This window comes from Bombus pyrosoma, linkage group LG7, assembly GCF_014825855.1.
Source record: "Bombus pyrosoma isolate SC7728 linkage group LG7, ASM1482585v1, whole genome shotgun sequence".
Classification (NCBI taxonomy): domain Eukaryota; kingdom Metazoa; phylum Arthropoda; class Insecta; order Hymenoptera; family Apidae; genus Bombus; species Bombus pyrosoma.
Window position 1 is genome coordinate 19,201,987 of NC_057776.1, and position 22,871 is coordinate 19,224,857.

General features: G+C 35.4%; 2 protein-coding genes across 3 annotated transcripts in view; both read left to right on the forward strand.

The window, feature by feature from the left end:
- Positions 1 to 20,120, forward strand: part of LOC122568912 (protein couch potato-like) — a 198,144-nt gene extending 178,024 nt beyond the window's left edge. For both annotated transcript variants that reach the window (XM_043729201.1, XM_043729202.1), the window contains one exon: positions 200 to 20,120. In XM_043729201.1, the coding sequence (XP_043585136.1) occupies positions 200 to 232 (33 nt within the window). In that variant the 3' untranslated portion in view covers positions 233 to 20,120. The remainder of the gene's footprint in view (positions 1 to 199) is intronic.
- Positions 20,121 to 20,199: 79 nt separating this feature from the next.
- Positions 20,200 to 22,362, forward strand: LOC122568910 (DNA polymerase delta subunit 2-like). Its single transcript, XM_043729197.1, has 6 exons — positions 20,200 to 20,691; positions 20,773 to 21,074; positions 21,152 to 21,362; positions 21,435 to 21,639; positions 21,723 to 22,015; positions 22,105 to 22,362. The coding sequence occupies exons 1-6, from the start codon at positions 20,475 to 20,477 to the stop codon at positions 22,221 to 22,223; spliced, it is 1,347 nt and encodes a 448-aa protein (XP_043585132.1). The 5' UTR covers positions 20,200 to 20,474; the 3' UTR covers positions 22,224 to 22,362.
- The last annotated feature ends 509 nt before the right edge of the window (positions 22,363 to 22,871 follow it).

A 22,871-nucleotide genomic window follows, 5' to 3' on the forward strand; every position in this document is an offset into this window, starting at 1 on the left:
CCAGTCGAGAGTTAATTGTAAGATGGAGATTTAATCTTATTCGGTCTTTTAGAGATCGGTTAAGGAAAATCTAGCAAAAGATCGAGCTTTAGGTAATATCTATGGAATATTTGGAGTGAGTTAATTGGTCGATTTATCCATGTGCCTTTCTCACGTTCTTTCTGTGGACGTACTTTAATTAAATTCATGATGCTTGCAGGGATCAAAGAGAGAAGAAAACGGGCAACCTTAAGATCGACATCAACGGCATGTAAGAGGAACGAGGGAAGACCATGCGTGCTTACACCCCGGAATGCAACGATCATCAAGAGACCCGGATTCAGTTGTTTGCGCAATGGTAACGAAGAAAGCATCGACAAACAACGAATCCACGACAAACGGTTCAGCAGGTTTCCAGAGCAAATCGACCGAGTTGCTCGAGAAATCGTTGCGAAGACGGAAGAGGCAATATGCTAGCGCAGGAATAATCACGGGAAACCGAGAAAGAAAAGAAACTAAAATGGGGTGGGAATATATCGAAAGGAAGAGAGAGTAAAAAGCACGTGCGACAAAAATGAGAAAAACAGAAAAACAGAGTAACAGAAATAGAAACAAGAAAGTAAGCATTCGCGTAAACGCAATAGAAAGAGAAGGGGGAAAAAATACAAAGAAACACGCATATAGAGGAAGAAAATGAGAAAGATCAGGAATTAACGAAAGACGAGGCAGGGGTGTGTCTGCGTGTGTATGGTTCGAGCCTTGTCTCGCGAAAATCAGCACCACGACAAGTAGGGGAAAGAGAGAAACGAAGGATAAACGGAACAAAACAAAAAAAAGAATTCTTATAAATTGCGCGGAGCAACGGCGTTTTAGATTCGCGAGTCGCGGGGGGCCCAAAATAATCGCGTATATATGATATTCCTAGGTATATATATTTTTTAACGACTTAACTTATCGATCTATTTCGATTAGCCGTGTACTACCTTGTCTATTTATTTTCCACCGAGTCTTGATTGCGATCAACGACGACGACGAAGCGAGAGACACGAATAGAAGAAGAGAAAAAAAAAATACGAAAAAAGAAAAAAGATGAAACGAGAAGAATACACGAGAAGGAAAGAGACACGATACATACATATACACACACGCACACGCACACACGAGAAACACGAAAGACACGCGAGAAAACGAGACGGAAGAACGATCGCGTCGGTGCGAGCTCGCGCGAAGCGTCGTAACGCTCTAGCGAATTTCTACGCAGAGGCGGTCGCGCGTTGCGATTTCGACACTCGTGACATCATTTTCTCTCGCATATACGCATCTACACGCATATACAGATACACGAACAACACACGTATATACATACGTTAGATACATACATACATACATACATACATACATACATACAGAGAGAGAGGAGAGGAGCGTAAAAGCAGGAAGGCACTGTTGAAGTCACACGCGCACGCATATATATATATAAATAATTGTTCACACGTACACGGAGGAACATACAGAGTCCACAGTCGCGAAAGATTCTTTTAGGAAAATCGAGCCCCGCGCTGTTTTCGAGCAAATTGTTTTGGAAGAGGAAAGAGAAATGAAACGGGTTGGAAATTTATTGTATAATGCAGGTTGATGCAATTACTCCCGGAGAGACAGAGTAGTTTTGTTGTAGCACGCTCTCTTTAACCTGTTAACTGGATCGTTTGTTGAAACGAACGTAAACGTTTGGAAAGATATTCCCCATCTATTCGAACGTTGAGAGAATGAATTTCTATTTTGCTGTTTCGTATAGAAAAAATTGATAAGTGTAATAGGAACGAAGGAGAGTATAGAGAACGAATATCTATTTTACTTTTTTAAGGTAATAAGAGAAAAACGACGGGGATAGAATAACGAAGAAACAGTTTGATATTTTAACGAACAGCAACGAACGGTATCGTTTTAACTCCTTGGCTCACGGCGTTCGTCCATATTCGTGAGATTGCGATGCGTGAGATAATAGTTACGATCTTTTCTCGATCGAGAAAATCGAGGACCACGAAACGTAAATTCATACGCGTAATACAAAAATTGGAAGAGGAAAGGGCGAAAAATCGCAAGACGATTCGACTAAAGTATGCAGCGGAACGATTATGTCGGAGTGAAAAGCAAATAAGGAACGTTAAACATACCTGTAAGCATAAATAAAAAGAATCGCGATGCATGGAGTTAAAGTAAAGTACTTATATATATACATACATATATATATATATTTTTTAAAATACAAGAAAAAGTAAGTTCATTCGTATCGAAAGCAACTTGTTCGTGAAAGTAAAAGACCGAATTATATATTTCCTAATTATCGAAGATTTTGAAAAGCAACCATCCAGCCGATCGCCAGTTAACAGATTAAAAGTGATGCAGCCGGAGAAAACTCGAGAGAAATCCTATCCTAGTATCTATAAATAACTGAAGAAGCTTATGTATGGATATACCGATTCGACTCGTAACGCATTCGTTACATCTGTGTTTCGTACGAGAATTGCCAGCAAACTCGAATCGCGTCCATTAATCCCGGGACGATGTAATTCGACGGAGGCGTGACTCGTGTCGTGTCACGTAACTCGCGTGCTCGCGATCCACGATCCGAGGGATTCGCGTGGAGAACAACGTCCGACGAAGAAGAGAACGAAACTGAAACGAAAGAGCGAAGGCAAGCGCGGTGGCTCGTAGACGAAATTGCATAATATAGAGATACAAAAGAGACGAAGACGAGTACATCAAGCTTAATACCAAAGGTGCCCTAAGAAGCGTGTATTTATGTTTTATCATTGGCGCGTCGCGAAAAGGCGAGCATATACATTTAATTATGTATCTTGTTAAGGAGAGTCTAATATCCTAGACGAGAGTGGCGATGAACGACAAGCGTGAATCGGACAAGCGTGAATGGAAACGAAGAGAGAAAATACGAATATAGAGATAGCGTGTCAGTGTGAGAAAGAGGGAATGGTATGAATGGAATGATCGATAGAATGATTGTGTTAATTTACGTAATAATCTTATACATATACATAACGAATGCGAACATATCATAGGATTAAGCAGTAGAGGGAAGAAAGTTAAAGTTCTCGTAATAAGGATAAACAGAAAAAAAAAGTAACTTTTAAAACGATCTGTCTTTGTAGTGGCGCGGATAGACAGAAACGAGGATACGAAGGTGGTGTGTGCCCTGCGTGCTAGATACGACGGCCAACTCGGCACGTAATTTGCCCAAGTGCCTTCCCGTTGGTCGAGTCATGCTGTAATTCGTACCGTGTATTATTCGTCTCGTCCCGATTTCAAACGTCGAACTCCCCCCTCTCCCTATTCTCCCGTAAATCCATATTACGTATTGTACGTATACCATACGCATTAAAGTACGAAAAGAGAAAAAAAAAGACAAAAAAAAAAAAAGAAAAGGAGAGAAAAAAAGGATGGAAGGAATAGTGTCGCGCAGAGTCCTGAATTACAGGAAGACGCTTCTTCAAATTAAAATCTCTTAACTGATCCAAAGCTGTTCGAGCCTGCCTGATAGTTTTCTATCGCCTCGTCGTTTTCTACTTAGACTTTTTTCCTCGAAGGACGGAGAGCTGCCGCATCGACGCGTGTTCCTCTAATTAATATTTCTCTGCTCGACGATCGTCCCGTTGATAGAATCCACGTTAACTGTCCCGTACAAAATGGTTTGAGAAAGGATAAGCGGAAAGAGAACGAAGGAAGAATTTCGCCGGGATACGGTAAACGAGAAAGACTATTTAAAGAAGAAAGCGAGAGAAAACGACCGAGAAAGTTCATCAACGGTGATCGTAGAAGAATACTCCTCTGTATAGCGCGATGGAAAGAATGGCATATTTTTCTCGTAGATTCCTCGAATTTTATCGCCCGAACGGCTTCCCGAGTCGATCGACAGCTTCTTTTCTCAGAGTTCACAGCCAATCATCGTGCTGATTAAATACGATCCTCGTCGAACAACCACTGGGCATTTATTATACGCATCCGCAATTAATAGTGGCGAGTGGTGATTAAGTGGTGTAAAGGTGTAATAGAGAGTGGTAGAGAGTGTTAACCGAACCGTGTGCACGTCAATGGCGAGAAATTACGATGAAAGCGAAGAATTCATCGTCGGTGAAGCTAATTCATACTGTGGAACGGCTAATTTCACGATTGGCGTTCAAAAGACACTTCGTCAGCGACATGAGCCGACCGTCGTAATTGCTCTCGAGCGTCAGAACGCTCCTTTATTTTTCTATTTTCCATGAAAACACGAGCCGAGAAGAAAAGAAAAGCACGCTCCGAGGGGAGGAAAACACGAGAGTGTTGTGCACAGTTTTATTCCGTGCACGATTGTATTCGTGTCGAGATGAGAGTTACGGATGTCTTTAGCGTCGATCTTCTCGCGATCGTGCCTGAATCGCTTGTTTGAAAAACGACGAGACAACTGAAAATCTCGTTGCTCGATGAAGATGCATCTTTCAGAAGAAAAAAAAAATCTATTTGTAGTTCGTTTCTGATGTTTTTTTGGAGAGATTTAGGATTTTTCGATCCTATATATAAAGGAATCGAATTTCCGTGAATCATTCTAGAACCTTTGTGTTTGACCAATTTCTTTCTAAAATCAGCTAGTACGTATATACTATTAAGATAATTCTATTTAATTATATATCATAATAACCACTACTATCGTCGAAATTCCATCAACGAATTATACGAAGAGTTATACATTTCATTATATACAAAATTATTATATGAATTGCTATTCGTGCTATTGCTATGCGTTAAAAATTCTACTCAACAGATACCAGATTAATTTCTAATATCGATACAACACGGCTAAATCAAATTATTAGGACAATTATTTGTTATGACTTATAACTTAGGAAAGTAGCTTGACCGCGACAAATTTTCCTCTTTTTACTCAATTTTTGCCGGGGAAGCAGTGTCGTTTAAAGGTCCAGGCGGAACAAACCGCCTTTCTATCTGGCTTTCTTACCACGAAATAAAAATCTGCCTGACCTGAAAGAAGAACTTGGCCGGTCCGTTTGCAGAGAACTGGACCGTCGCAAAAATTCAGAGCGAGACGAGGTGTCCCTTGACGCTGGAAACGGTAAACGCAGCTCGTCGGGCAACGAGATCACTCAGGAAGAAGTGTGTCAGTAATCTGAAGGCTCGGTGAAACAATTGAAAATGGAACGGGCAACTTTAAAAATCGGCTCGAAGCTTTCGGCGATGCCGCGATTATTTCGAATTCTAAGGAAACATGTCGCTGAATCGAAGATGGAACGAAAAACAAGGAGAAGGAGAGAGAGAGAGAGACAGAGAAACGAAAGTATGCAACGCGAGGTTTCAGGGTTGTCACTTTTCTGATACATATCGTTAGATGGTTAAGAGCTTGCCGAGCAGGTCGTTTAAAGGTAGATAATTGTTCTGGAGAGCGTTTACTCGTCGTCCATTGTAAAAATGAAGCCAAAAAAAAAAACGGAAATTTTCATCCAGCGTTCTTCTGTCTTTTATTAATTTTTTCAAAAAGGAAAGGAAAAGAGAAGTGAATTCCTTTCGCCCGTGGTGAATGTATATTTTAATATTATTTTTACTGTAAATATAACTATAAAATCGGAGACGGAGAGATTCAGCGATGCATGAAACAAAATCTTCACAGGAAAAAAGAATAAAGATAGGAATTCTTCGTTCTCGTCTTTGTCTTTAAAAACTTGTTTTGAGAAGATTAATTAACGCGTGTTACAAGGGTATTTATTAATATCATTTCATCTACCTTAAAGTGTAGAAGCATTGAAACTTCCTTTTACGAAAAAAATCTCACGAAACGATTTCACGAAGATCGAGAGAACGTTTCAGAAAAGAAGGAAAGGCCGTTTTCATACCGTTACGAGATGGTAGTGCAATTATTCTGGAAAGTAATCCGCGTGAAATTGGCCAGAAATTTGGCTCTGAATGAACGACTTCGGTAAACGCTCCCCGGGTGATTGTTAGTGCAACAAAAAAAAAAGCAAAAAAGAAAAAACAAAAAAGTGTGTAAACCGCTTGAATCCGTGAACTCGTCGATCCATGAACATATCACCGAATTTCTGACTTGTTAGAGTATCGTCGATGTATATATACATATATACATATACATATATATATATTCATTATAGATGGTGACTGAATAATTTTTTTCCTGATAGTGGGTATAGAAAAATGTGAAAAAGGTTTTATCGAATCTCCTCGAATGCTCTCTTAAGTATGTCTTGGACTATATACATAGGTATATATATATATATGTATATAATAGATTTATTAAAACAAATTGTTTTACATTGGTAGCGGGGAAGCGTGGTTTCAAAGGTAAAAGGAGTTAGTCAATTCGTCTGTGCAAGCGTTCCCTTTTAAACGAGAGTCATCGTGATTTTAAGGAAAACACGGAGAAAAAATAAAACGAGAGACACGCATTATGTGATCTTCGGAAACGACGGAAAGTATAGCCTAAGTTGTAAAATCCATGCGAGGCCTTACATTTGCGAATTCGGAGAGAGCGACGACGCAAAAAAGAAAAAGGAAAAAGAGAGGAGAAGTATGAAACGGCACAGATTCGTTTGCCCTTTGTTATAATCGTTATTATAATTAATTTATTAGAAAAGGAAAGGAGCAAAGTGAGTGGCAAAAAATGGGAATTAAATCGAGTATCTTCGATTCCCAAGAAAAAATAATCCCCAAAGAAAATGGTTCTTCTTCGTCATCTTGTACTTTTTCTTCTTCTTCTTCTTCTTCTTCCTCTTCTTCTTCTTCTTCTTCTTCTTCTTCTTCTTCTTCTTCTTCTTCTTGGGGGAATCGTTCGTCGTCATCGATCCTTCTTTCGAGTCTTCATCAGGTCCCATTAGATCCGCGGATTATTGAATCGAGCGTAATTCGAACTGAATCGCGAACCGTGACTACCGACGTGGAAAAAAGAGGAAAACGAAGGCTCTCGAATGCCTTTCCCAGGGCAACGTATTCGCTTGACCTTAACGTAACATATCATTTTACAATTAAAAAAAAAAAACAATAGCTGTACTGCCCAAGATAGAGAGTGAATGAACGTGATCTGCGTATATGCTGCGTGTGCGTAAGTGTTATTAACCGTAACGTGTGAGTGTTGAACAATTTCTAGCTAATTAGAACGACGATCCACGCGATTCCACGCGTCCGTATTTCGGCCCGAAAAAGCAAAGTAATATCGTACAACAAACGCGTGAAACTGAACACACCAAAATAAATAACAAGAAGCGATTACACGTGTGAACGCGCGTTTATCGTCGACGTCGCGCGTGACGACGCAACGTTTTGTCGTCGACAAATTTTCATTCGAACCTCACTCTATTAAAAAAAAAAAAAAAAAAAAAAATAGGGGAAACATAGGAATAGCGACGACGCTTCGGAAAGAAGAAGCATTGTCGCGGTGTTAAAAAGTATAATTCTTCGGCACTCGCGGCCAAGCTTTTGCTACTTTTGTATGAAAACGACGAAAAAAAAACTTATTACGCCACTGAAACTGTGAGAAATCTGGAAGACTAAAGAAAGAACAAGAAGGGATGTGTTAAAGGAAGAAGGATAGAACGAGGGAAAACGCGAAAAAAAAATGTTCGGCATGCACGAAGTCGCGATCGAGCGACACGGTTTTTCGATATCCAGCTACTCGTATGCTCGCTTGCTGCGCTATTAATTACTCGACAGCTCGGTCGCGTTCCATCGGCTCGTTTTGGATCTTTTTCTTCTTTATCTTCAACTTTGTCGGCAGCGCGTCGAAAATCTTAAACTATTTCCGCGAAAGTAGATGCATAGACAACGTCATTGAAATTATAAAATTGGTTATATTATTAAGATACCTTGATCGAATGATCGACTTTATTCCTGTTAAGAGTTCGTTTAAATTATAGAAATGCGAGGGTTCCTAAGAGATTAAAGAGCTCTGAGAATCTTTAATCACAGATCGAAGAACTTTCAAAATTCAAAGGAAAATACATTTTTGATGGCACAATTGAAAGGAACTAGAAGAGATCCAAAAATTCTCCTTAAATCATATTTCGAAACGATAATTCTATCAACTAAAGTCAGTCGATTTTCATCAAAATTCACCGATCATACTTTCGATGGGTAATGTTTCTTCGTTTCTTCCGATAAAGATGCAGAAAAGTAGGATTTTCGTCGTCGGAAACAAAAAACAGATTGAACGCATATCGAGAATAGCCCAAAACGAGCTGAAGGGATCGCTTTTACCGAAGACAACGAGGGAAACTAGGAAAGAATAGAGCGATAGATATAGAGAATTCAGCGATAAGGATACGCAATCGTTAGATTGGACTCGAGAGAATCAAAGTTTCTTCTTCGACCGTGTATTTTTCGTTGTACAGACACAACCAAAATTATTAAACCATTGAAATTGAAATTTATATCTTGACTACGACCCATTCAGTGAAAAAGACCATTATCGATACAAACCTGGAAATATTATGTCAAGGAGGAGGAAGGAATCATCAACGATCGTGTACAACAAAAAATCACGAATAGAAGATAGGGAAAGCTGAATAAACGAACAACAGGAGAAATCGATTGCGTGCGTGATACGAAAATCAACCGACGTAACTGGTTAATTCGCAACGCAAAAGAAACATTTGCAACGAGGTTCGCTCGCTCGCGATGAATCGTTTCGATTGAATCTAAAAAGTGCTTTACAAGTGAACTAAGGAAACTCATATCAGTAGGCAGTACGCTATACAGTTTACAATTATATAGAATGGCATTTCGCATAAGGATTAGTAGAAACCAATATAAATACGGAAAGTATATATATATACAGATAGCTATATATATATATATATATATATATATTGGAGTAAAGGAAACAAATATATATATATATGTTTATCATACGTCGTGAACGGAATGAGAAAGAGGAGAGAAAAGAGAAAAGAGGAGAGGGGGAAGAGAGAGAGAAAAAAAAAGAAGATGAAGCAAAGTACACGCGAATCAGATATTTTGTACTGTGACTAAAGAATTATTCTAACGAGTCCGTTTTTGTTTCTTTTTTACATACGTATATGTATATAATAGATATGTATATGTATACACGCGAAAGCACAGGCAATAGATCACGAAGAAAGAACCCGAACGAGGCTGACCAACCGTGCGATCGAGAGCTTATAGATTCTGGATCCCCTTGGATCATGTTTTTTCACGCCAGCTAAAAACAAACGACGAAATCAAGAAGAATTTCCAAGAAATCGACTCTCGTGGATCGTGTAACGAACGTTAACGAACAATTCGAAGACGTAACTCGTCTCAAGAGTGCGGCAAGCCTTTATCTTGTTTCCTTAAGAACGAACAAGAAGAGTCCATCGCGGCGACAACGTCAAACTATTGATAAAAGGCAGAAGCATTTAAGAAAGCACAGGTAAGAAGATACGATCGAGAAAAAGAACATGATTTTCCGCATGATCCTGTACAATCCGGATATTTTCTACGGAACACAAAGATTTTTATCCAATAGGAGAATGAACAGAGAAAACCTGCATTCTCTTTGTTTAAACGGAGGAAATATATATATATATATATAGCTGACGAACACCAAAGACATCGATACGTATATCTATCCAAAGATCGCGAGGATATCTAGACGGCAGTGTTGTGTCATCATTGTGATACGATGTTATAATATTAAATCGTCGAACACCCTGTGAACGGTGAAAAGTCGTGTTCGGCCGATGGAAACAAGACGTGCGAGCTCGAAATGTCGAAGTGACGAGCAGGGCCGACGAATGGAAATACACGGATGAAAGATAGAGAAACGAAAAACCTGCCACATACACAGATAAAATAGATCCCGAATCCGTCCTAACGAGACGACGCGCTGAAAATCGAGGAATCTCTCGCCGGGCGCGTATCAGCGCCGCGAATCCGACTTTAAGAAAAGTAGGCCAGTCTCGAAACGGTATTTTTCCAAGCATCCGAGAAATTATTTTTGATCGCGTAACCTCGCTCTCTGTCCACGATATTCTTCACCGGAACGCTGGTTAGACTGAAGCAAACGTGTCCATAGGGAGGCCTTCGGGTGTCGAGCTACCGAGTTTCGAGCGTTTCATTCCGTAAATCGTGACCACGAGCTCGCACGCCTTGTAAATCGATAAGCGGAGGAAGGTAAAAATGACCGTATCTCGTGACCAAGTTTCTCAAACGATATTACGTTTTGATAGGATCGAAGTGTAAGATGGAGGAGTGGGAATAGAGGCTGACCACGACGACACGAATGCTCAGCGTTCCACTGAGAAGGGAAGCAAGAGGTATTCTTAATGGAAGAAGTATAGCGCAGCCGTGAAATAACGGCTGAACATGTTTCGAGCGTCTAGGTAAGAAAATCGATGAAAGTATAAGAAATTGAAGAGTGGGTCGTTCGTATTTAACGTTATATAATTATTTCGCGAATGATAACATTCGCAAATTTCGATACATCCTTGAATATACGTTATCCGTATTTAACGTGATTATCATACGAATGGAAATTACATTTGTGTAAATAAATTTCTATAACTTGAAAGCGTCTGCAAAAGTTTCATACATGGTCGATGTTGTAATATATTTACGAAGGATGTTGTAATTTGGATAAGAAATACTCGAAACGCGACGAAATTCCAGTAAAGGCAGTAAAAATATCACGTAATATGACACAAGCGCGAACCTTGTTTAACATTTTAACTAGTAATTTAAATATAATTCTAGAAGTTCGAAAGAGAACCGTAGAAATCTAATCGTCATTTGAGAGCGATCGAAGCTTCGCAGAATCTCGTGTATCGTCATCGAAAACGTTTCAACAAAGTTATTACGAAATACGTGTACCAATTATGCTTGAATTTTCTATCGAAGTATATAGAACGCCTTTGTGAAAAATGTTTTACGCACGATCGCGCCATACTTCTTCCAGCAATCAAGTAGGTTACAAGGAACGTCGGAATAAAAGTGATAGGGACGCGAAATCTCGCGACCACGTACAATAAGACATATCATTTTTTCTAATATACCCGGACGACGTAGATTCTCGTCTAAATAGATTAAAGAAAAAAGAAGGAAAAGAAAAGCGAGGGGCTTTTGAAAGTCTTCGAAAATTGTCCTCGATCGATCGTGACCTACCTTACCGACAATTTTTTCGGTCTTTCCAATCATTGAAAGTAATAAGAAAGTGATAAAAAGAAGAAAAGGAGGAACAGGTAAAGAGTTTAAAGGTAGAAGAACGTCAAGTCCATACATTCCGAAAGTATAATACGACGCATTAATTAGGGACCGTAGCTATCGTGTATAAATATTTACAGATATTAGGCTCGGCTATAATTTAAACGCTATATTTATTATTATATACAAAGGTTTTAAGGTGTTAAAGAGAAAGAAAAACTTGTAACTCGTTCTAATCTATAATAGCATACATCTCGTGATGTTTTTTCTCGTCGAGTTTTTCGAACGTTTCGCGATTAAAAAAAAACGTGTGTGATCGTAGATTGTTCGACGTAGTTGTTATTCGAAAGGGATTAATAATGTCGCGTGCGCTTCTTTTCCGTGCTCTATGTGTTTTAGTTACACATCCGTCTGGCGATGCATCGCGTATATTAGCGGAAGTGACGTTGCCTGAAAGTAATTTTTATCCCTCTGATTGACAGGATGGAGTCGAGGCGATCTACATCGTATATTTCTCAAATAACATCGTTCCCATCGATTACAACTATCGTTTGTTACCGTTAATCGTTATTTATATGCATTTGCGGGAAATTTGCAAATGCAAAAATACGCGTAACATATAAAAATATGTCAAATATCCAAAGTATGGTGTTCCTAATAATTTTCAGTTTTTAATTATATTTGAAAAAATACGAATTCGCGTAAATATCGAAGTTCATTTGTAAAATATTGTGTAATCTCATAATTTCCAAGATACAATCGATTCTGACCGACTCCATTCTATCAGTTATGTCGATGAATACACTGCTCAACATAGATAGTTAGAAAACGATCTCTATCGATCTTACTTGTAAACATAGATATTATTATTTAACAAATTGTAATTGGAAGTTTTCGCATATTATACGCGTACACCATGGTTTCGCATACACGACACGCGAACAATTTTCGCGAACGAATGCAACCCATATGCACCACGATGAAAGTGTGCGCAATAATTGCTTCTATCTGACCTTGCATCCGAGTTGAAGCCACTTTCTGCGTTTCAACAATTCCACAGCCGGTTCTATTCGGCCGCAATTGGAATCAACGCTCCGTATCTCATGCGTGATATCGTTCCCTATAAACGCTCTCGTAGTTTCCCAGGAATCGTTCCAACACGTTTTCTTAACACGAACGGCACATCAAGAAAATTTCTAACAGCCAGCCCTTGTTCCGAAGAACAGTGGGAAAAGTGATTCGATCGATAGGTAGACTATGAGTAACTTCGAATAATCTACGATTCTAGCTAAAGCGCAAATAGCAATTTCTTCGTACAATATATTTTACAAAAGAACGTATTTAAAAATATCCTCTTACTTTTTAAACTTATAATTCGTGGAATTATATTGAAAAAAAAAAGATGGAGCATACAGCAATTAAATCTTTCTTTATATAAATATATTTCACAAAAATGAAATATTTCAGACTACAAAATGTAACAACCACGTAACTACACTTTATCGTGTTATTTTCGAACCTCGTAGCCCGAAGAACTAAAACCGAGGAAATCTACCACCAAATGATTTACGATATATTTTTCTACGAATGGTGTACGATATATGTATATATATATATATTTTTTTTTTTTTTTTTTATACTTGGAATCATTGATTGTACTGAGCAGTGTATTTCACCTTTCAACTCGAGATTTGAAAAAGAATCTCGCGGTAACACGGATGTTCCATCCCATTCATTCCCGCGGATGATCCGCATGTCGATAGTCAATTCGTCGATATTTTACATGAAAAGATAATTCCTGACAGAAATTGCCGCGTCACCGATCTCGTGACGTTGATTCAAGTCGATTAATCGACTATTTTAATGAAACAATTAGGAAATTCCGTGAAACGTCTGCTTCGACGTTATATGTATATTACATATAGGCGTTTATTCAAGGAAATTTCATTCTCGCTATCAGATGTTCTTTGCACATAGGTACCTGAAAGGTTCGACTATTTATTAATTTGTCAAGGCTGCGTAAACAATCCCAAAGAATAAAAGATGCTATTTTACGTGTCCGTGATGGTGAATCTCATAGGTATCTCTTAAGCGTGTAATTATCGTGGTACAGACGTACAGCGATTCACGTATCGTCATGCGTCGCCATCATAATTTTACTACGTGAAACTAAGTGGAACAATGGAAATCAATTTTCTTTTTGTTTTGTAAATATTCGATTAGAGATTGTCTATTAAAAAAAAAAAAAAGAAAAAAATCTACCTATAGGAAATTTTGAAGAATCTTGGATAGAAAGAGTTTCTGTAAATCCTAAATACATTTGAAATGTAATGAAATTTGAACAAAGAATGCGCGTAAATTCCAAGAAATCTTACATGATGGATCTTTACAAATCCTGAGGGACGTTCGATAGAATGTATCGGTAAATTGTGAAAAATCTTCAACGGAGAATCTCTGCAAATTGTGAAAAGTGTCGGAGGATTGCTCTTTTCGGAGTTTTCTTAAGTAATAAAATAACTATGGAAATCGCATAAACCTGCGAGAAAGTATCGGTAAATTCTGAAAAATCTTTAATAGAAAAAGCTCTGAAAAGTGTTTGACAAACGAATGCTCTGAAGATCCTTATATAATAGAATATCTACGGAAAGTCCATATAAACTTGGGAGAATTTTTGATTAAAAAATTCCCCTATGCTCTGGAGAACCTTCTGTAAAGAAGGAAGATAGATATTCCAAAGTGAACCATACATATCAAATAATGAACGATAATCTTCATTATCGACGTTTACAATCGTGCATAACGTGGGATAGTTATTAACGATGGCCACGATGACTGACTCGATCGTCTGTGGACATTGATTCTGACTAATTAGAATTATAGAAGCCAATTAAACAAGCCTCGATCGAAGAATCGATTAACAACGATGATCACGTATTGGAACAATGAAATTGTAAAATACCGCAAAAGTAAGGAAAAGGAGGGAGGGGGTGGGGGAAATATTACACATGTGAAGACACGAACCAAGACAAAGAAAGTCTACACTTATTTAACAACGCACTCGATAACGTATGCGAACAATGAATACAAGAATTCGAGATCTACTTACTTGTATAGATATTTATGATATTCGTGATAAACCGATAGGGTCGAAGCAGATGAAAGTTATAAAAAGCAAAAGAAGCGTGTGAGATTAGTAGAATTGATGTCTACACGTCGGACGACGTTTATAGAATGGGTGCATCGTTAAAGGAGAACGATAAACGTTATTACGGTTGAGTTAAACATCGAAGTTTAACGATGTAACAATGTACAGGGTGGTTCATCATTGATGAAACTTATTTAGCGATCGATTTAGCATTGAAAATTATTCTTTTTAATTATAAATTATAATTTTATATTATAGCTGCTCTGCTTTTTATAACAATTATACGTTCTTTCGAAAGAGCATTTTTTCGAAAGAGTAATATTCTCTTTATTATTGACTTCTGATTTCAGATAAATCAACTGTAATTTAAACACAATTTTGATCTAGTTCTGACGTTTTTCAATGCTTGATCGATCGTTAAATTAGGACCTAAAAATAATGAAACGTCTCGTATATGTAAAAGGAAAATTTTTTAAAATATAGCAACGTTTCAATGTTCATAATTAGTTGTTTAAATTATATCTTAAAAATGCTGACTAGTTCGGGTTTTAGAAGATCATCGACAAACGCGTTTAAAATAAGTTGTACGATTTTTATTTTTCACCAGCAAGACAATTGCCTCGACGGAAGGCGTGACGAAAATTATTCAAACAGATCGTGAAACAGAAACTGGTGTTGCACAATTCCAGCCTTTCGTAACAATGTTCGCAAAGTAGACGCGTAAAAGGTCTACTTTCCTTCTACTAATTTACCACTAATTAGCTACCATCCGCTTATGAATCGCAACGAACGCGACTCCAAATCACTGTTGCGTGCTTAACACCACTTAACTTCGACTTCTTGGTACGAAATTGTACTAAATTATGCGCACAAAGAGTGATTAGCGATGAAAAGAAGGAAAATACGAAGAACCTCTTACGCGCGAAAAATCAGCTGTAATTAAGTAGCCTGGCATTGGTAATCTAGAATTTCTGGAACAAGGTAAAAGATCTACCTTCTAAATTCTACATTTTAAAGTTTAATTTAAGTCTCCGTTTAAGAAGGCGAATGCCAACATTAACTTACAAAAGATAGATACTCCCATTCAAATATTTTATCGAATATTTGTTTTTCTATAATCTAACAATTTACATAATCGTATATCCAATAAAATAAAGAAGAAAACGTGAAAAATACGTAGAATATCCTCCGTGCTTGTATTTCGTACTGTACGATTAATTATTCGCATCGATATCCTCTCTAGAACTTATTAATTTATTTAATTATGTATTTAATAACATTTATATATTTACCTACATAGAAAGCAAAGTTTCAACGTTCTTACTATCCCATATCGTACCAATAATACGATATATTTAATCTCGTTTTCTCTAACTTATTTATTGATATTTATAATCTTTGTGATTTCGCAACAACCAAAGACAAGATACCTGTTGTATTGATAACCGCGTATTTAAACGAAAATTATTTATATGCAAAAAGAAAGAGGCATTTCATCGTTGGTAAGCACCTAAAAAACGTCGTTCGTTGAGTAGACATCTGTGAATTTGTATCTGTGAAAATCTATACGTGTAATCGTAGTAGCACTTTGTACTACAGTATTTGTCCATGTATAAGAGAAAGGTTAATCGCGTAGCATATGTCCCTGTATTTATTTGCCTGTTAGTTTTCTGTCCTGAAGGACCTAGCATCAAGATATGTACGTTCTAATATTAATAGGAAAAGAAATGATTTATTAAAGGAAAATGGAACATTTAGATATTGGAAAAAATGCCAGGGTCTATGTATAGTTATCTCTATCACGCAAGCTTTGTGTATGCATTCGTTATATGCTGGGTAGGGTAGATAATCAGATGACTGAATGTTCCGAATATTCGACTCGAATGATTTCATCGAAATCCGAATACTCGAACAAACGTGCTCGATTTATTCGAATCAAACCAATGAATTTGAATATCGCCGATCGTATCGAATATCTTAAAAGATATTATTTGATAATAATTTATATATTTATATATTTATATCTAATTTTATATATTATTTATAGATTATTAGGAAATTTAATTGAATTATTCTTTTCTTTTCTTTTTTTTTTTTTTTTTTTTTTTTTTTTTTTTTTTTTTTTTTTTTTTTTTTTTTTATCCTTTTCTATTTGTTGATAAAATTTTCAACTATGAAGAAGCTCGAACACATCGTTTGAAAATTCGAATAAATCGTAGTAGCATTCAAATAATTGGAATAGAATTGAATTTTTCTAATCGAACTTATTCGATCGATCGAATTATTTCGGATATTGTTTGAACGACAGATTATTCGAGTCAGTCCGATAAATCGAATTCTATAGGATTCGATAAGACGATTTTTCAATTATTCAATTCATATAGTCGAATACTCGATACGAATCGAAATCTAACTTCGAGTAATCGAATATATTTCGAGTGCTCTCGGGTACTCGACTTTCAACGTGGTGTAATGGCACTCCGTTGGTACATAATCACTGATTATTTAAGAAAACAGGTTAAATTTTCCATGAAAGTACACAACACTATCGAATATAGCGAGCCCGTATAGGAAAACTAAACATCGAAAGAATAATTAGAAAGTCGAGCGGGAAGATACTATGAAAGTTTAAATTTAAACTTCTTAGGTTAACAATTTGTTAACTAGAATTTTATTAAAACATGTAGGATGAAAGTATGTTACAAAAATCGATCGTTGATTTAATCAAGGTTGTCGATTATTATCCTTAAGCGTTATTTTAATGTACAAACTTCGATTAATCGTTAATCTCAGTTTACACGAAGTAGTCTCAAAAACAATTGTATGCGAGTATGCGTTGAAAAATTATACTTTAAAAGATTTACTTTCCATAAAACCATAAAAGCTACAAGCTCGACATGTGTAACGATAGGAAAATTTTTATTGGAAAAGGAAACTAAATTCACGTCATTATTCACGCAAAATAGAAATTAACGAACAGGAAACGATGTTCGGCGACATTTATTATTAGACTACGGGTTTTTATGCATTTATAAGAAATTTGAAAGTGCAAGATTTCAGAGAATGCGCATAATGTGAAAGAATGTATAAAGCATCCAAAGTATATCGCTTTCTATAGTACTTGGTAGATGAAACAATATTTTACCAAGTCTGTGCTTTTTTAACTATATTATCAAAAAAAATGAATTTCCATAAAAATCAGCAGTCTAATTATTATGTTAATCGAATCTATCGTGTGTAACGTGATTTAGAAAAAAAAAGATAGCGACGTATATACATATTACAAAACACTCTCTAATAGAAGACGCCCGAATTGTGATATGTTTATAATGTTTATAAGCCGATACCTGTTCACGGAAAAAATTCATTCAAATGGCGGGCCGTCGTTCAGCAATTGCTTCGCGCTCAGCAATGTCGTTTACACTGCAACGATCTGCAACGATCATTTCTTGTTCTTCACACCTGGTTATTGCACGTACACTCGTTAGCCGCGCAAACGATTACTGACACGCGCCATATTTTATCAAGATATCGATACGATTGTTACTTCGAGCGATCGAGTTATATTCAGACGGGTATATTCAAAGCGTACCAAACGCAACGATTAATTTGAATTTTTCATTAAGAATGTTCAATTTTAATTCGACAAAAGATTTTCCACGCAATTTAATAGATTGGGTACGTTTTGTAAAAAAAAAAAAAAAAAAAATAACGTGACAATGTTATTGCGTAGTTTTGAAACATAAATATTTAACTTACTTTTATCATGAATATCGACACTTTTTATCGCAAACGTATCATCGATCTTTCTCTTGATCACAATACTGAAACATTTTCTTCCGTGAACAAACATCGTGGATCTTGTTAGACAATGGAAATTATTCCGACAAATTCACACATATAACTAGAGTAAGTACGTGTGTGAATTTTCAATTCGATGTACGTATACACATTACACATATTAAGTGAAATTGTGTAGAAAATGTCGTTAATTGAGAACGGAATTAATTGAGGATGAACATTAAGAAAAACATTTCCTCGTTACTTTTAATTCGATCAAATTAATTTAAATTTTTATTTTACAAAAAATATATACATAAGAAAGAAAAAGAAGAATCTAACTGTTCTTGATTAACGATCTATTCTTGATTAATGTCGTAACGCATATTTAAATACTTGATGTTGCGAAACATCGCGACCGACAAAGCCTCTCGATCGAAATCGAGGAAGCGATAGAGGACAACTTCAAACGTATGGTTCGATGATAAAAAACGGGGACATGCCGGAAAACTATTTAAAAAAGAATCAGACAGAAAGAGTGAAAAAGAAAGAAACAAGAGAAACCGGCTGATTTACTTTTACTCAATTTTAATTGAACACATGCGTAAAACAATGAACACTTCATCCTCCGCCAACGGATATAAATGCGAAATTTAAAGTCGCCAATACGCACGAGTCATGTGTTTAAAAGAAGCAATTACCCTAAAAAGAATCGCGCGTAAGAGTTACTTACTAGGGTGTTTTCGTTGAAAGATAAAAGGATAAAAAAAAAAAAGATAAAAATCCCAACGTATTTACGAGGTAGATAATAAAAACAACAATAATAATAAATAATAATAAATAATAATATTTAATTATGATAAAGTAATAATGATATAATAATAATATTATTAATATTAATATAATTATAAATTAGTTGCAGCTTTCTGTGTAAGGTTATTGTGATATTTAAAAAGAAAAAAAATAATAACTTTACCGTAGCGATATAAAATTAATTCAGAATTAAGAATCTGATATTTAGAGAGCAAATAAAGAAAAATAAATAACCAGTATGTCGACGGGGCTTTTGAGTGATGCCTCTCCGCGATCGATTCAATATGGTTACGTATAGAGAATGAATAAAGAAAAAAGAAAAATACGGCGACCCGTGAGCGGCCGCGTCTCTCTCTCTCTTTTTTTTTTCGCCACCTTCTTCACGGGCGAGGTTAGAACGACAATCTTAGGCCTCGTCAAAATACTGCCGGATACATGAGGACATTCCGAAAATCGGTCGCAAACTAACGCCAGCTGATTAGATTAAGCTATTTTTTCTGCAGTCGAATTTGAATGCAAACAATTACAAAAAAAGAAGGCAAAGTAAAAGAAATAGGCGAGGGAAACAGAAAAACGAAAAGGTTTTGATCGAGCTGTTGCACGTATTAGTGCGAAAGAAATTCTTGCGATCTGCTTCGATTATTCGGAAAGTCCATTTTGCATCTGGATCAATCCGTCCATAATATGTCTCACGCTTGAGGCATTTGCACAAATCTGTGCATATTAATCATTGGGACTACAAAAACATATCATCATATGTAATGGTAATGATACCGTATACATATATATACATATGTATACATATATATGCGCATATATATACATATATGTACATATACATATATATATATATATTTAAAAAATATTAAGCAATAAGATTTTATTTATATGCCCGTAGAAGAAAAATTGAATGAACAACTGCATATCAACACGTGTGTCTGGGCAAGGATTAGCTTATACATGATATATATATATATATATACACATATATATATATAATTAAAATATAAATATATATATGTATATTAATATATATACATATATATAGGTATATAATCTTTACTTCGTCGTTGTCAGGCGTTAATGTTAAACTTAATTATCATTAATTAATTATTAGATTGTGAAAGAATTTCTTCAGGTTCTAAGCAAGATTTGGAAATAATAAAACAAGTAAAATATATAGCTTCAAGTGGTTTTTTTACTAGTCCCTGCATCATTTATTATATGTTTTACTTTTTTATATTACTTTTCCTTTTTCTTTATTTCAAATATTTAATATCATTCGCAAATAATTTAAAAATCAATAAAACGACCGTTGTAATTCATAGGAATGTAAAATATTTTTGGCAAATTTTATACAATAAGACAAAGTTGTAGTAAAGCTAAAAGATATCTATTGTATTTCAAACTTTTCATACAACTGGCTTCATGGTGGCGCTAGTGAGGTTAGCGTTTCAGACAAATTTGGCGGTAAAGCCGGTATAACCGAGTGATAGCTGAACATAAATTATTTCATTAAATTTCGCATATATCTGAGTTAGAAATGGTTCATAAAACTAAAAATGAATGTAATGATTTATTTGTGATGCCGGGGAAAGAGAAGCCAGAAGTATTTGAAAGGGAACAAGCTGATTATAAAGATCTTTCGAAAAAGTTTGTAAACACGAAAAATGACTATTCTAAACAATATGCGCACATATACTCTGCTAGACTTGCAGAATTAAGGAATGTTCTAACTCCGCGTGTTAAAGCTAAATGGGGTATGTTTATTAATTTTTCTTATATTACAAGGTTATGATCATATAATAAAAATATATATAAAAATCTTCTTTCTCGCACAGGGAATGTTCCGATTGTCAAATTGGCCGATTTAGAAAATTTAGAAAACCAACAATGCATAATAATTGGCACATTGTATAAACACCAGCAATGGAAACCATCAATTTTAAGGGAACTTAGTGAAGAACATCAGTTTAGTGTTTCCTGCTCTAAACCAAATTACTGCTCAGAGAAAGATCAACCTTTCCTGGAAGATGAAATGTTGCGAATTAAATTAGTAGGCGAGCAAGTTGATTTAAAGCAAATTGTTACCGGAGTTGTTTGTGCTGTGTTAGGCAATGAAAATAGTGATGGCGCATTTATGGTAATTTTAATTCTAGAAAAGTATAATTGTTGTTATATTTTTCTTGTGTTTAACATAATAGTGATAATTCTATTTAGGTAAAGGATTGGTGTTTTCCTGGATGTGCACCAAAAGAATCTCTAAATGAATGCATATCACAAAAGAAGCTGGTGATAGTATCTGGATTAAATTTATCTAATAATTGTGACAGTTTAGGGATGTCCCTTTTTATGGAATGGTTGTGTGGAATGGCTGGTAATGTAACAATACAAAAGGATAATACCTCTATTGTTCGACTCATTATAGCAGGTAAATCACATTCGCTATTATAAAAATTATATATAGTACTATAATTGTATAATACTTTATTGTCTTTATTAGGTAATACCATAAAAAGTAATGATACATCACAGGCTGCAACAGACATAGCTAAAGGACTTGGGGAAGCAATAAAATCTGTAGATACATTCTTAAGTAATTTAGCAACATGTTGTTCTATTACTTTAATGCCAGGAGAACATGATCCCACTAATGCTATGTTGCCTCAAAGACCATTTCATCCTTGTTTACTACCTAAATCATCTAGGTTTGTATATATTGAATTGTATAAACAAGTAATTACCACATTTTATTATGTATACACAAATTTATTCTATTTCAATAACATAGACTTGAAAGCTTTAAAAGTACCACAAATCCGTGGATTGGCAAAATTGAAGGACGAATAATAACTGGTACTAGTGGTCAATCAATTCAAGATATCATTAAAGTAGCAGGTGAAACTGGTATTTCAGCTCTTGAATGGCTAGAAAAGACCTTATTATGGAGACATGTGTGTCCAACTGCTCCAGACACACTATTAGCTTGCCCATACTACAAGAAAGATTTGTTTATTATGGAAACATGTCCAGATATATATTTCGTGGGAAATACAGACAAATTTGAAACGAAATTGTGGAAAGGTTTGTGCCTCATTGTAAAATATTGTAGCGGAATAAAAGCTACGATTTGTACTAAAATAAAAAGCGATTAATAATTTAATTTTTTTTAGGTGATGAAAATCAAATTGTTAGATTAATATCTGTTCCGCGTTTTGATACGAGTCAGACTGCTGTAATAGTAAATTTAGAGAATTTAGATACCCAATATATTTCCTTTAGTAATATTTAAATGAATCTAAGTCTTTCAACTGTAAGGATATTAAGAATATTAACTGTGTATATTTTAATTCTGATTCAGTATAAATTTTATATGAACATTAATGTAAGATTTTTCAAATAAAATTCAAATATTATTAAAAAATAACAAGATTGTGCAGAAACACACATTTATTTTAATCCTGTTTATTTTATATTCATGATGTGATAAATTAAATTTCATTTAACATTTTGATATAATTTGTGATATTAATCAACACGTAAATAGTAAAAGAAAAGCATGTTCTATTATTGCCTGTTTATTTTCATTCAAAATGTGATGTACAAAATCTAAGCGCATGACTTTTAAATATAGGTAGTACGTTTGACTAAATATAAAATATGTAATAAGAGAGAAATTACATATAATATCACAGATTATTAAAAAATTATGAAATCACAGTGACGTAAGATTTTGAACATGTAACTTAAACATGAATTCATGCTCTATAAATTATAAATAAGAACATAACAGTCAAAATACAGGGTACAGTTGTTTCTTGATAACAAAATATTATACGTCGTTTACTTTTAGTACTTCATTTCTTTATAAAAACTAAAATTTAATAAATATATCAACTTTCTGTTGTTCCATCTTCTTACCTGTAGATAACACAAAATC

What these genes read in the sequence shown, in the direction of transcription:
- LOC122568910 (XM_043729197.1), top strand. Translation starts at nt 20,475, where the DNA reads ATGGTTCATAAAACTAAAAATGAATGTAATGATTTATTTGTGATGCCG. An exon ending in TGTTCGACTCATTATAGCAG is followed by an intron (nt 21,363 to 21,434) that starts GTAAATCACATT and finishes TGTCTTTATTAG; the next exon opens with GTAATACCATAAAAAGTAAT. An exon ending in TTACTACCTAAATCATCTAG is followed by an intron (nt 21,640 to 21,722) that starts GTTTGTATATAT and finishes TCAATAACATAG; the next exon opens with ACTTGAAAGCTTTAAAAGTA.